The 14,377-nt window shown below is 42.4% G+C and overlaps 1 protein-coding gene across 1 annotated transcript in view; it reads left to right on the top strand.

Moving 5' to 3' along the window:
* cspg5a (chondroitin sulfate proteoglycan 5a) overlaps positions 1–14,377 on the top strand; it is a gene marked incomplete at both ends in the record, with an annotated part of 46,121 nt that overhangs the window by 4,237 nt on the left and 27,507 nt on the right. Inside the window, one exon of the mRNA XM_083893233.1 lies at positions 9,492–10,488. Coding sequence (XP_083749359.1) covers positions 9,492–10,488 — 997 coding nt within the window. The remainder of the gene's footprint in view (positions 1–9,491; positions 10,489–14,377) is intronic.

Below are 14,377 nucleotides of genomic sequence, written 5' to 3'. Positions count from 1 at the left end.
ACACACACACACACACACACACACACACACACACACACACACACACACACACACACACACACACACACACACACACACACACACACACACACACACACTAAACTCTTGTCATTACGACCATCCCCACCCTTCTACCAGAGGAGCTGGAATCAACCCCAATTACCACTGGGTCGCACTGGCAGACAGACAACACACACAGTGTGAGGAGTCTACTTACGCAACCTTCTTTGATCGCACCTAATTTGCGATGGACACAAACAAAGTGGTTTATTCTCATAGTTCGTCCCATTTGTGTCTCTGCTGGTTTTGTCCTGAGACTAAAAACCCTGATCCAACATATCCTGACCAGACCCGGACCATGTCTGGTCTGTCTGTGCTAATTGGGGTAAAAGACACCGTTGTTGTCGTCGTTGGTTCAGATCTTTCAGCGCACTAATTGTCAATTAACGCTCCACAGAATCTTCCTATTAAACCACCTAAAGCGTGATTTAGCTTTGTTCTCAGTGGCAATTACCTCACGCCATTATGTGCATTTATGGCTGCGATTTGCACCACTAATCTGCAAGACTTCTATGCCACCGTGTTTGAGACCCTCCCTACTTTTAACAACAGTGAGTTGGAGCCGAGTTTAACTCAAGTTACCGCAATGCAGAAAAAAGCAAAAGCACACAGAAGATCAACCGTTTTCTGAACTCTATTTGGAAAATGGCTTTTGGGTTCATGCAGGGTGCGCAGCTCTGCAGACACTAATGCCCACAACAGAGGTTCCTCACAGAACTTGTAAACTCGGGGTGGCAATCGTTGACAATCTCACTTTTCGATTCAATTCAGATTTTTGGGGCTACGATCACGTCACTCGCGTCCTTTTCCGGTCAGTCGTCATGGAAACGAGCTATGCTTTAACATGCGTTAACGCGCTAACATGCCCAGCACTAGTTTTAAGATATCCAGGCTACATTTGTTGCATTATATGTGGTCCAGTTCAGGGGCCGGTACAGCAGAAAGGGCCCAGGTCCGATGTGTTCTATTGTTAGTCCCTATCCCGGATAAATGTTGTATCAGTAAGGGTATCCAGCTTTAAAATCTCTGCCAAATCAGATATGTGGACAGACGCTCCGCTTTCTCTAGTTGACATTATTTTTTAGTAAAAGAAAATTAATAAAAAATCACCTAAAAAATTGTTTGTTTTCATTGGCTCTGTGGTATGACACGCTTACACGTCTGCATGTTTTACACTTTTTCCCCAGATGTAACATTGTTTTCCCTCCCGACTAATCATGTCTGTCATAAGCTTGGTGACATCTTTCCAAAACAAGCCTTCTTTTTTTTTTTTTCCTGCTGATTAAATTTCACGATACATGAATTCATTTGAAACCTCAGGTCATTTGAAAAGCGTGTCAGAGTGTGATAGAGAACAGTCTCTCGCAAAAACATGTTTTCTAATGGAAAGCTACATTAAATGAAACTCAATGCTATGAAAACAAAAAATCATGAGTCATGTTTTTGGGCGGCAGTCGCGCTTCAATGCGAATTATGGTGTGCAAATGATTAATTTCACTTGTTTTCTTTCTTTTTGGAGGTCAGAGAGAAGCTCGTCACTCACAGCCTCTGTTGGTTCGGATATAATTCAGTTTGCACCTTACGTAACTTTGGGAAAACTCCTCTTTTGATGGAGAATGTTAGCGTTGATTTGTGTAGTTTATCAGAGCTACTTGAAGACAAAGCGGTGCTACGCGAGCTCGAGGCAGAGCTGGCTTCCTTGAGTCGTCACGCTGCTCCTGAAGCAGCTGTCCGTCAGAGGGGCTCTCCCATCGTTAATCCAATTAGGCTAACAAGGCGGTGAAAGGGAGACAGCGCTACTTGTTTGGAGCTCTTTTCCAGAGATGCACAGCGAGCATTCTGGCAGAGAGAGAACAATACCACTGAGGTTTCTCTCATCAAACTGCCTCTCTAATGTTTTCTCATGTGTGTTCCAGCACACATATAAAGAAAAGCCAGGAGAGATGAGACCAAGGGTGAATTCCAATTCCTTGCTTAACCCTCAATCTTAACCCTCAATCTCAAAAATGCGCGCTCCCGCTAGTGCAAGTGCTGTCCCGATTCTCAGGAAAATTGAGTTGAGGGGCGAGTTTAAGGGCTGTATCGCCCTCAATATTGAGATTTTCCGGGATAACCCTTGGGAGCAAGGGCTACCCAGAATGCATTGCGTGTTTTCACATGAGAAAGATGGCGTCGAAAGCAGCGAAGAGGAAGCGATACAAATTAAGTATTTTCTTTGTTAATAGAGATATAAAAATGATGAAAACCATTGTATTATCTTAGTTTAGGCCCATATTATGGATAACTGACGTCATTGTTGCGTAACATTTATTTTTATTTTACGATCGTTTGTCAATAGCCGGCCGGTGCGCACACGCGATTGTTCGCTATCATTAACACTTCAATAAGTCGTGGTGTGTGGTAACTGTCAGCTGAATATGTCCGTGGTTGTGGTATTTGTATGAGTATCATCTTATAACTAACTGACAACCTAATAACTTGACTGAAATAAAATAATAAATAAATAATCGTGACGTAAATGTGTTCTTCTTCTTCTTTTTTGGAGTTGACAGACTGGACTCAGCTTTCGCCTTATTCTGCCCCCTACAGTCTGAAGACGTATCTGCATTTAAGGGGTGTCCCATTTCAAAGTGACAAAATAACCCTCAACACTTGGTTTTGAGGCCAGTTAAGATTAAGGGTTGAGCTTGAGGGTTAAGATTGAGGGTTAAGATAGGAATTGGAATTGGCCCTAACATCCTCTGTAGATGAGTAGATATGGAGATTAACACTGTTACTCTCCAAAGTATTGGACAAATTCAGTTGGGACTTACAGTAATTCCTCTGCTGGTACTCGGAGGAAATGTGAGCGTGAAGTGGAGCTATGTAAAAATTTGACAACCACTGCTTTATTGTAAATGAATATACCAGTATGGTTATCTCAATTTTGCGACAAATTGGATACCTGCATCCCTGTTTTCAACACACGTAAGCAAATGTGTATTTCCGTGTTAGTTTGTGTCTTTAGACAAATGCACGTCTTGACGTTAAAGCCAATCAATAATTACTTTCAGATCCTGTGGGATTGTTAGCCAGAAGATTTGAAAGTGTAGTCAAGGTTCAGGTTCAACGTTGCCTGTGCTAGCTTACTTGTCTTTGTTCTTTAATGTTTATTTTGTAAAAAGAATAGTGCTAAACTGATGATTGTCCCATTTATATTGACACTATGTCCTGTTCAGTGTTGGGACATTAATGATAATTACATGATTTGCACCTGAACATTACATTTCAGATAGTACTAACACATTAAGCTAATGTTAGCCTAGCTAAGGGGAAACTTCTTTGTTTTCAATGAGGGCAAAACATGGATTGACTCCAGTTTGACTCCAACTATTGTTTGTACTTGCATTAAACCGACTTGTGGAGACTGACTTTCTAATAAATTTTGGTTTTAAATCAGGTTCAGTTCATTTTCTCTTGGGCTCAGTCGGATTCGGAAAGTAAAACAGCTCAAGCTGCTCTTTAAATACACGTTTGCTCTGAACACAAATAGTCAAAAACATGCTGTTTGCATTAAAAGGATTGAGAAGTTACTCAAGTTGTTTCCCACACTAAAGCCCAATGAAGGAATGCAACTTGATGTCATATTTAATGTGAGTCAGTTTGGTGAAAGTTTTAAAAGTCTGAGGTTTTTTTCTCGATTCACAGGTGACTCACCCTCAGAGATGGTTTTCTACTTTCTGCTTCCACCCCGGCTACACCCTCTGTCATCCACATTTTGGCACTTTGCAAAAACAAGCAATTGCCAACAGTGAAGCAGGAGTTGAGTCCAGGCTTTTTTGCCAGTAAACTAAGGTTCCTCTCACAGCTCTTACATCACCACACTTTTCTCACAGTGTTTCACTGACAAGTGCTCTACTTGATATTTAAAGACAGATTCACTCATGTGTTTGTGGTTATGCTGACTCCTGTGGCAGATTTGCAGGAACACTTTGTTCAATGAAATGCATCATAGGTTGAAAGGGATCGATTTGAGGAGGAAACTCCAGACCAAATGTCTGATTGAAATAATTTTGGAAGTTAAATGCTAGTTGGAAACTTTAATGGAAATAGTGCTCATTCACTTTTTATGGAATTGCCTCGAGCGTTGTTGAACTGCATTGCGGCGGCTTTGATTGTGCTGTGTTTTATAGACGTTTAAAGCTTATCTAATAAAACATGGAAGCGCAGGCACCAGACACTGCATTTATCCAAATATTCACAACCAGTGCTACCCAGTCCAATCTGAGGGGTGGAACCGTCATGCTAAGCATGAAATCTGACTTTTGGCAATAATTCAATAACTCTACATTGTATACACTAATATATTTCTTCAATATCAATATGACAACTGGTTGTGATTTGGCTGACATTATGTTGATGTTTTATAACTTTAATTTCAGAGGCATCACCTGCAGCCAAGCTCCTATTGGACGATACCAGCTGTCAATCACACAGATTGTCCACTCGTCTGTGCCATACTTTTTCTATTTTCCATTATTAAAAAGTAAAAAGTAAATCAAGACATAAAATATAGTCCTGTTGGCCATTCAACATATTTTTATACACACTTTAAGGCACAAAAGACAACTACTATTTAATAATTAGCCTTGGATTTGATATTTTATTGCGATAAATATCAACTGATTTTAAGCTTCTTTTTTTTTTTGGCCATATGGCTTTTTGGTGTCATGATGATTGTACTCCACCCTCAATTGTTAAATCTGACATGACCATGCTGATGTTGCTTCTACATCACTATGTTGTGCTGTATCATGGCATTTAATTCAGTCGTGTGCTAAATTGTGTGTGTAGAATTCGTGACAGCTACTGTCATGCGATATCCTGCAAACATTGCAGCCATCAGCGTCACATCCACGCCATCACAGACGGACCAAAGAAACCCTAATATTCTGGCTGGAGCTCTCAGTATACTGTAGAAACTGCAGCATGTGCAAGAGTCTTATCAACCCATTAGATCTAGTCAGTAAAACAAGAAATAGGGTGTAGTGGTGCAGAAATAACATCTGACTTGTGTGCTGCAGATCATAAACTTTACTGTTGTTCTCGTTTTACCCATTGCTGGTTATAAATTCAGCAACGCTTTAAACACCGAAACGAGAAACCAAAGTCATCCTGAACTAAGTCGACTGAGAGGCCGGACTTTATGGGGGTGTCATCGACATAGATTCAGGTTTTCCAATGAGTCAGACCTTTGATCCACTCAGAGATGAAGATGTGTTTCTGCAACAGCTGATTTCTGCACATCACAGTGTTGTGAAACGCAGAGTGTTGCACCTGGTTGTAGTAGTGTGATATTTGAGCTCATGATAGTGTGTGATAGTAGATCTCTGGGAAGTGTTTTCCCCCGTTCTCTTTGTCACTTCTCGTTTTCTCCATCCCTCATTTTGTCACATCCTCACTTTCCTTCCTTCGATCTTTCTGTCTCTTCTCTGACAGGAAGTGTCACCTCTCCCTGTCCCTCATTACCGTCTCTGCTCATCATCCCCTGTCATTCTGTCGCTACTCAGACATTCGGTTTGGCCTCGTCCGGCTTGAGAAGGAAGAAGATTTTGCAAACTCAATACTGAAATCCACAATAAAACTATTTTTATAATTAAAACCTTTTTTTTAATAATAACACTTCTGTTGACACGTTTTGCAAAACATACAATAGAATTTAACCCTATTTATATTTCTGATCAGTTAGAGTTGGTATGGTAGGCTGCCACCTTCACCGTCTTCTTTTTAGTGCTGGGCACGTTAACGGCAGTTAATGGCGTCAACGTTAATGCACGTTAACGCAGGAAAAAGACCCGTGTGGTCTCATGTTTACGTGCCGTGGAACCAGAGTACAGGCACAGTTTACCTATTAGCTGCGTTAGCTCCTTTAGCATCTTTAGAGGTCGAACTGGAGCGGTCTGTTTATTAAACGAAAAGAGCAGCACTACAAATAACCAGTGTACCTGTGTACTGCGTGTGCCTCTGTTTTTAAGGTTTAGCGTTACTTTTGAGACTCATTTTAACAATCGGGAGTCACGTAAACACACACACGGTCAGTCGTCATGGAAACGTGTCATGCGCTAATGTGCGTTAACGACACCGTTAACTGCCGTTAACCACAACGTTTTCAGGATTAAACCCAGCTAGCATGTTCATGTGGGGCCCATGGAAACGTAACTTAACCGTGCCGAGGCAAGGTGTCTCAAGCCGGTGGAAACACACCATTGATAGCTTGTAAAGGATACTCAGTGGGCAAGCAAGGGTGGGGCCACCATGGAATCCATGGACAACCCACTTGGAACCTATATTGTTAGCCCATACAGGGCCCACATGGCCATGCTTGCTCGGGATAATTGTGTTATCCTGTCTAATAACACTGTTGGTGTCGATACAGTTGCGAATGGATATCTAATTTTACACAAAGTTTTAGAATCAATTTGTATCTCAATTTTTATGTGACAGCCCAAGTCCTAACACGTCAATCACAGAGAGAAACTGTCTTAATGAGTGTATTGCTATTGTGCTACTGTGTGTGATAAATATGGTTGTTTTTATTTGAACAGAAGAGAGCATGGGATATTTACGGTCTTAAATCGGGCGTCACGCCCTCGGGCCGTAAAATTATTTTGTGTAGTTGTAGTACAGTCTGGTTTGTTATGTGTGTGTGTGTGGTTTCATGATTATATGCGGGGTTGTTCCCTTGATGTGATAAACAGCAGTGCACTGTGGGACTGCTGGAAGGATTAGCCGCAGAACGACCCCGGCTTCAAAGACGCCGCTCACCGCCTTAGCTCCAGAAAACAAAGCACTTCCATAAAACAAGGCTCTGCGCTTGTCAAACACCTCATGGCTGAAATGACAGATTCACACCTGACGATGACGGGGGAATCCACATGAAACCTTCAACAAGCACGTTTATGTTGGTGTTTCATGTTTGATTCCTGTTTATTCAGGAAGGATTTTCCCTGAGGGCGCATGACATCCTACTTACTCATCTTTACATGAGCAGTGACAGTGACAGTCTTGCTCAAAGGCAGGTTGGCCAGCGATTCTAATGGGATATGAGACAGTTTCAATGCACAGGCGCGCACTGCAGCGACTACTGCTCTTGTCCTAGTAAACGAGAATTTGTGGATAATCAATGTATTGAATCAAGTGTGTCCACGTCTGCTCTGTACCCTCTTTCAACTCAGCGGTTTCCAGTTTAGCATGACCAGTGCCATTTTGAGTCATCCTACCATCCATTAACTTAAAAATATACAATTTTTCAAGCTGACAGAGAATAAAATCAGTCTCCTCGTCAGTCCAAAAACTGTACCAGCCTGAATTTCACCATGTTTTTGTTGCTGTTGTCTTAGTCTTCTTCTGGGTAACAGCTTCTTCTATTATTTCCAAGTGTTAGCCAGGGGTATGCACTGTGGTGCATGCACAGAGGATCCAGGTCCGCTTGAGTCCGACTTTGATCTGAGTGACTCCGGATCGCATTATTAGGGTGTGTTTGTCCGAGTTTAAGAAACTTGATTTAAGCCCGCCTGACACTAGAGGATAATTGGCCAAAACACAATATGAACGATGCATTCCACCTCTACTTGTCAGCCATTTTGTCAAACTTTGCCTCCAAATCACTGGAATTCCTTGTTTTGGCTGCACTGTCTCTGCTCTTCCCCCCCTTATTTATTGAGCGATTGGCTTTAGTGTTTTCACAGATTCCAACTTTAACGTTACATTAATTATCACACAGGAGATTGTGTTTCTTGCTTGTTTTGTTGTTAGGTTGTGGCTCGTTGTTGTTGTCAGAGGGTGTGCAACTCGTTTGCTTCACGTCATACTAAGCGTACAATCATGACGAGTGATGTGAGGGATGGAGACACTTAGAGGTTAAAATTCCCAGAGGGTTCAGATATCAGTGAGGTCAGTGAGATATTATCAGCATATGCCGTTTGTTGTGTTGTGTTAGTTGTTTGGTTAAACTCCTCACAGGACCATGAGTGGACACAGTGGAAATATGCTGTTAGGAACTGAATTTATGTCCAAAACCAGACACACGGGTATGATGTGAACAATTCTAGCGAGTGCAGACGACAGCTAACATAACATTATGATTGTTTTATCTCTGCAGATAAGCCAATATGGTTTGTTCCCTTGGTTAATGCATCACGAACAAGTATCTTTGAATCCAGTGCTTATTAAACACCAAGTTGTTGCATAATTTTATGACATCAGTGCTGTCATTTTAAGGAAATTAGTTGGCTCTCAGTCCCCTGAATTGTCTCTTCTGTGTAATCTATATTTACTGATATAATCACGATATGGACAAAAGTATTTGGCCTCACTTGTTAAGCATTGAAATCAGGTGTTTAAATCAGACTTTGGTCTAGACCCCTTATCTCCAATGAAGGACAATCTTAATGCTTCAACATACCGAGACATTTTCAGGCAATGCTATGCTTCCAACTTTGTGGCAACAGCTTGAGGAAGGGCCTTATCTATTCAACCATGACGGTGCACAAAGCAAGGTCTGTAAAGACATGATATGACTTTGGTGTGGAAGAACTTGACTGACCCCAAAGAGACCTGACCTCAACCCCAACGAGCACCTTTGGGAACCAGGTCTTCTCGTCCAACATCGGTGTCTGATGTCATAAAGGCTCTACAGAATGAATGGACACAAATTCCCATAAAAACACTTAAAAATCTTGAGGAAATTCTTCGAAGAAGTGAAGCTGCAAATGGGGCGACCAACGCTATATGAAAGTGCTGTATATGTATTTGAATACACCCTGTTAGTTTAATGGTCAGGCATCCGAATGCTGTTGTCCGTATAGAGCATCCTCTCTTGTCTGACCGTCTGCCTCACCCAAAAGTACCTCAAATCTCTTGGCTATCCAACTGCAAAAATCCCTAATCCTAGTTCCTCACCGTTCACGTACATTAGTGAATTATTCATTTAATTCCAAAATGGGTAGTGAATATAAAGCAGTTTTTTTATGACTCAATGGGCTGCCCCCACCAGAGTATCAGTACACGGCCAATGTCTCATTTCAATTTGCCTCTTCTGCTGTTTTCCATGCCAAAAACCTCCTAAACTCACGTTTTCTTCAGTTAGTGACATCATTATGTGGCACTGAACCAATGTTATGAGAGTCTGAGGCTGGAGAGTGTCTTCAGAAAGACTTGAACTAAACATGTTGCTGATTATATGTTTGTTTTTGTCATGTAAACACCGTAGAACCAACAGCAGATGTTGCATCCGACATTTTTTGTGTGTTACATTTGAGCTTGAACAAAACTTACATCAGTAACAATCAGTCAGAGTCATTAAAAAGTAATCGGCCTATGCCAATGATTGAAATGATGAAAAATGATTAGTGATTAATAGGTTTTACCTCTTTTTGTGTCCTTGTTTGCAGGAAATGTTGCCACAAGCAATGTCACTGAGCCGAACATCACGGCCAACGTTACCTCCCTTCTCAACGAGGAGGAGGGGCCTGCCAAGGTCAACACTATTATTGCCACAGTTACTGCAATGAGCAGCTCAGCCAGTCCTGAAACGATCAACACTGTGACCCAGCGCGCAGGCCGTATCCCGCGCGCCGGCGAGGAGGAGGAGCAGAGCAGCGGCATGATCGGTGAATCTGTGGTTCCTGCGGTGGAGGAAGTTGGCGTTGCAGACCCACCTCAGCTCACCCCTGATTCTGCTGAGACGGAGCTCCTGCTTCCAAGCAACCCTCAAAAACCAGATGTCACGCAGGGTGAGGAGGAGGAGGAGGAAGAGGAGGAGGAAGAACGACTGCCGCACACTGACCCGCCATGGATCTACGCCAAAGACACAGCTGTGTTTGACCTGGACAATCTTTTCACCACCACTGCCCCGCCCCCAGCTACCTCCATCCCTTCTAATGCTGACGTCCTCCACGTGGACTTCTTTGACCCCTCCTCCCGTGGGCGCAACCTTGACCTAGCCCCACCCTCCCCTTCATCCCTGGCCCATGAGTTGCAGGGTGCTGACCCAACATCCTGGGCTATGCCAGATAACTATGACTACCTCACGCCCTATGAAGACGGTGTGTCCCCCACTGCCGATGAGTACACCTACAGCACCACGACTGAGGCCTACGAGAGCGATGAAGATGTCCGACTACCAGATGGGTTCCCAGATCGCTCCAGGCCTCGGGTCCCAGTGTCTGGCTCCTTCATCCCAGGAGTGGCGGGAGGTCCGGTGCCAAAAATCCCTGTAGCGGCTCCTCCTGCAGCCTTACCAGTGGACGGCTCGGACGGGTTGGGCGGATGCCGTGCGGGCTACCAGATGTTGAACGGAAGTTGCCGCTCGCCCTGTGACATGCTGCCCAACTACTGTTTCAACGGAGGACAATGTTACCTGCTGGAGGGAACGGGACTGTTCTGCAGGTAAGACATAAACACTACAGCTGTGTTTCCATCATGGTTCGGTTTGGTATGGTTTAGAATGGTAAGGCGCTGGGTCAGGCTTGCGTTTTGACAGAGAACAGTACCTTTACTTGGTAGATGGTATTTGGGCTGTGCCTGATGGCTGCATCAGCGAGATACATAGTGTGACGTTGTACCGATGCCACCTTTCACCTATTCAGCTGACCTCACTTTAGCATTTTACTCCAGCACCCCAAGGGAAGTTGTGCCAAACAATGGAATGGTATTGCAATGGCTGGTTATTGTACTACTCCTTATGGAAACAACAACAAATATGTACTGTACTGTACCAAACTGAACCATTCTACGATGGGAACACAACATAACCCCCACACACTCCCCACACGCAGCACCATCACCCAATTAAACAGTTTTCAACTTAGAATTAGTGTTAGAATTTTCTGACACGTGGAGCACAACATAAATGTTTCACATTCTCATCAATTGGTCAACAGTGTGGATCTCAGAGTGGAGATCACCAAAGCACAGACTTGTACAGACTAACCCTGCATCCTTGCGAGAACGGGGTGATCCTGTTAAATAACTGTTGTCTGGAGTTGTGCATAGGCGTAGGCAACTGGACTTCCCCCTCTCATCTAAGAGTCTTCTTAAGCTCCAACTGACTGCTGGGAAGTCCCAGGTTTACCCTCCTTTCCACTGGTCAAATAAACCCATAGCATCTGGCTTTTGTCTGCAGTTGGAATAGATACAAGTGGTGATATGTCCCTGTAGCAGGCTGGATTTTATCCGACTGGTTCCAATCAGTGAATCGTAAATGGTGCTAATTCCCTCATGATTTTCTTTCTTTTTCACCAAAAATCTTTCGGCGGCTTCTCGAGCTCATCCCAAATATTCTCGACAAAGCTTAGGTCTTGACTCGTCTATGTGTGAAAATGATGCTCCATAAACCACCACTATCGCATTTTCATTCTGATGAATCCAGACATTGTCGCCTTGGAATACGACCCCAGACTGATCATTCATTATATTTAGGACAGCCAACCTCATTTTATTGGGCACATAACGTTGCTAAACACCGACCTGACCATCTGAATCAACCCCAGATCATAAAAAATGATCCTGGCCACTCACTGTTCTCTGTACTGTCCTCTGGTCGCTGTTACAGAAGCATTAAAAGCAGAACAAACAGATTTATGAACAGATTTTTACTCCTGAGCAGAACAGAACTTCCTCCTATTTATTTATTCCTTGGATGGGTGTTTTTCTTTTATTTGGATGAGTATTTTTGAATTATGGGATCTGTAGTTATGTATTATTATTATTTTTTTTAATCTTTGCACTGTTTACACTTGTTGCTTTTGTACTAAAGTGCTCTTTATTTCTACATTAATTTTTCAAATACTGCCCCCCACAGGCTTGTTCAATAGAGGCACTAAATTAAATATTACATTCCTTTTTTTTCTTGACTGGGCAGAATATAGATGCATAATTATAGTATAATATAGCGACATTGTCACTGTTTTCCATGGTAGTTACCATCTGTTGTTTCTTGTTGGACTTGTTTGTTTAGGATGTAACGTCTACTCGCATAATAATGCGAACAGGTGACAGTCAATCACCTGTTTTTTTGCTTGTATAGTTACATTTTAAAGCGGCCCTTTGCCAGTCTGGTTGCTTTTCCTAATTTTCTTCTCTATGGAGCTCCCCCTACAGTTTCGGAGTACATATTTTTATGACACCACCGCGAACATCCATCCATCGATTGTTTACGGATTTTTACTTGGTGTTGTAAAAACTCACCAGACAGTAATTTCTTCTTCCTCGTTTTCCATCTAAAAGACATTAGTCCGTCCAATCTCCCCGCAACATTTAACCATCACACTCTGAAGCTGTTAAATTCGGGCAAAAATCCTGCATTTTGTTTTTTTACTTTAAAAACCCTTATATGCCTGCAAATGATGGAGTACAATGGGTGGGTCATCACCGTGTGAGTCATTATTTTAAACATGCAGGACATTGACTTCACTGAGAATGGACGTTAATATCCTGTGAGTCATTAGGGTTGTATATTAAAATAATAATAATTTATAGATTGTCGGGAGGGTAGAAGAAAATGTCTGGTTAGTTCTCGGCACCAGTAAAAGAGTAAAAAAGCGGTATTAGAGGTATTAGCCACCATTTTGTCCCGATGGTCAGTTTTCATTCTGGGAGAAATCCATCACGAGGAAGAGAAGCAGAGAAAACAATTTCACACTCCCTTTGTAGCCTCGGTTAAGGACAAATAGCTGCTCAAACGGCAAACAGCAGCCAGTTTATCACGGAAAAGAAACATCTGGAAAAACCGTGAACACCTCAGACTAATAACATCCAACGCTGTATTTGTGATATCAATTACCCAAACACAGGTTTGTCATTTCTGACGGCCAGGGACTTCAACATCCATTTGCCCATTATCAAGAGATGGATGGAGCAGCCAATCAGTGAAGAGACATATCCAATTAGTGAACAGCTGCAAAGACATTAACATGCAAATGTATGCGCCGTGGTGATCCACCTCCTGTCTCAAACTAATGCAGGAACTGTCACAGAGTCTGACACTTTAAACACCGTTATCTGCGCGCAAGAACAGATGCAGTGAGTGAAGGGTCAGGGACGAGACATTCAGAACAGCCAAATATCTGCGATGAAGATGATGATGATGATGATGAAAATATGTCCCGGATGCACCTGGTTGAGAATAACTTTAAAATAGACATATTATACCCTATTTCTCCAAGTTAAGCTAGTTCCCTGGTGTCCCAATGAACATGTATGTGACATGCTTTGGTCAAAATACCTTAAGGATGAAGCACCACAGCAGTTCAATCACTCTGCCAAAACAGCCCTGTTCAGAACGCTCTCTTTTGAGTGCCTGTCTCTTTAAATGCAAATGAGACACAGGAAACTACGTCAGCGTCACTGAGGCTCTGGCAGCTAACAGCAGTTAGCGTTTGGAAAAGCCATCATTTGCCGACTGTAGGCGGCACATTGCCGTCATATATAAATTGTAAATCCTCTGAGGCTGGAAGTTTGTGTAGAACTCTGCTGCACTCTCACACATTTTTAAGGGACAAAGCAGAGCTCCGCGAGATTGGAACTCCAGATTGTGTCATTGTGACGTAGCAATGAGTGCGGAAGTCAACATCGTGTGTTTTATCTCCTGTACCTGAGTCCATGCCAATGGGAAAACAGCAAACCAGTGTTTGCTACCAGTATGCTAACATCTCCGCTAGCTAGCAAGCACACTAAACAGCAACAGACAATGTACATAAAAATAGTCGCGCAAACACCTTTACAACAACAGCAACAGCATCAGGAAAATGCAAATACATATTAATACAAGAGAGCGTTTATCCCAAAGATACAAGTGCAACCGCAAGAATGCCAGGTCAGTATCCGTTTTACACACTCTTTTGTTTTTTTTGATTCTCGCCATTTTGCTATTGCTGGGTTGATCTTACAGGTCATATATGACTAGGGACTGTGTTGCCCCCCCCCATCTCCCCAAAACAAACCATTTAACCCCTAAAAATACTGTTCAGTTCTGCTTTAATGCGATTTTACTTGCATTACATAACTGCTGACCATTCATCTGAGGTGAATGCTAGATTTAACCAGTAAAAGTGTGAACAACAGCTTAAATCAAGTGACAAATTGTATATATTGCTTATACATACAACAATGGTTGATTGGAAAGACGTTGGAAGCGACTAAAGAAAACAATTTTTCGTACCTTTGTGGGACATGACCTAAAACCTTAACAATACATTTTTCCCTTTATATAATATGAGTGAGTGGAAGGTGTTGTATTATTAATTTCAATAGTTATGAATAGATTTGTTAAATCATC

This window comes from Microchirus variegatus (assembly GCF_963457635.1).
Source record: "Microchirus variegatus genome assembly, chromosome: 1".
Taxonomy (NCBI): Eukaryota; Metazoa; Chordata; class Actinopteri; order Pleuronectiformes; family Soleidae; genus Microchirus; species Microchirus variegatus.
The sequence above is the reverse complement of the archived record's forward strand: the minus strand, read 5'-3'. Positions and strand labels throughout refer to the sequence as shown.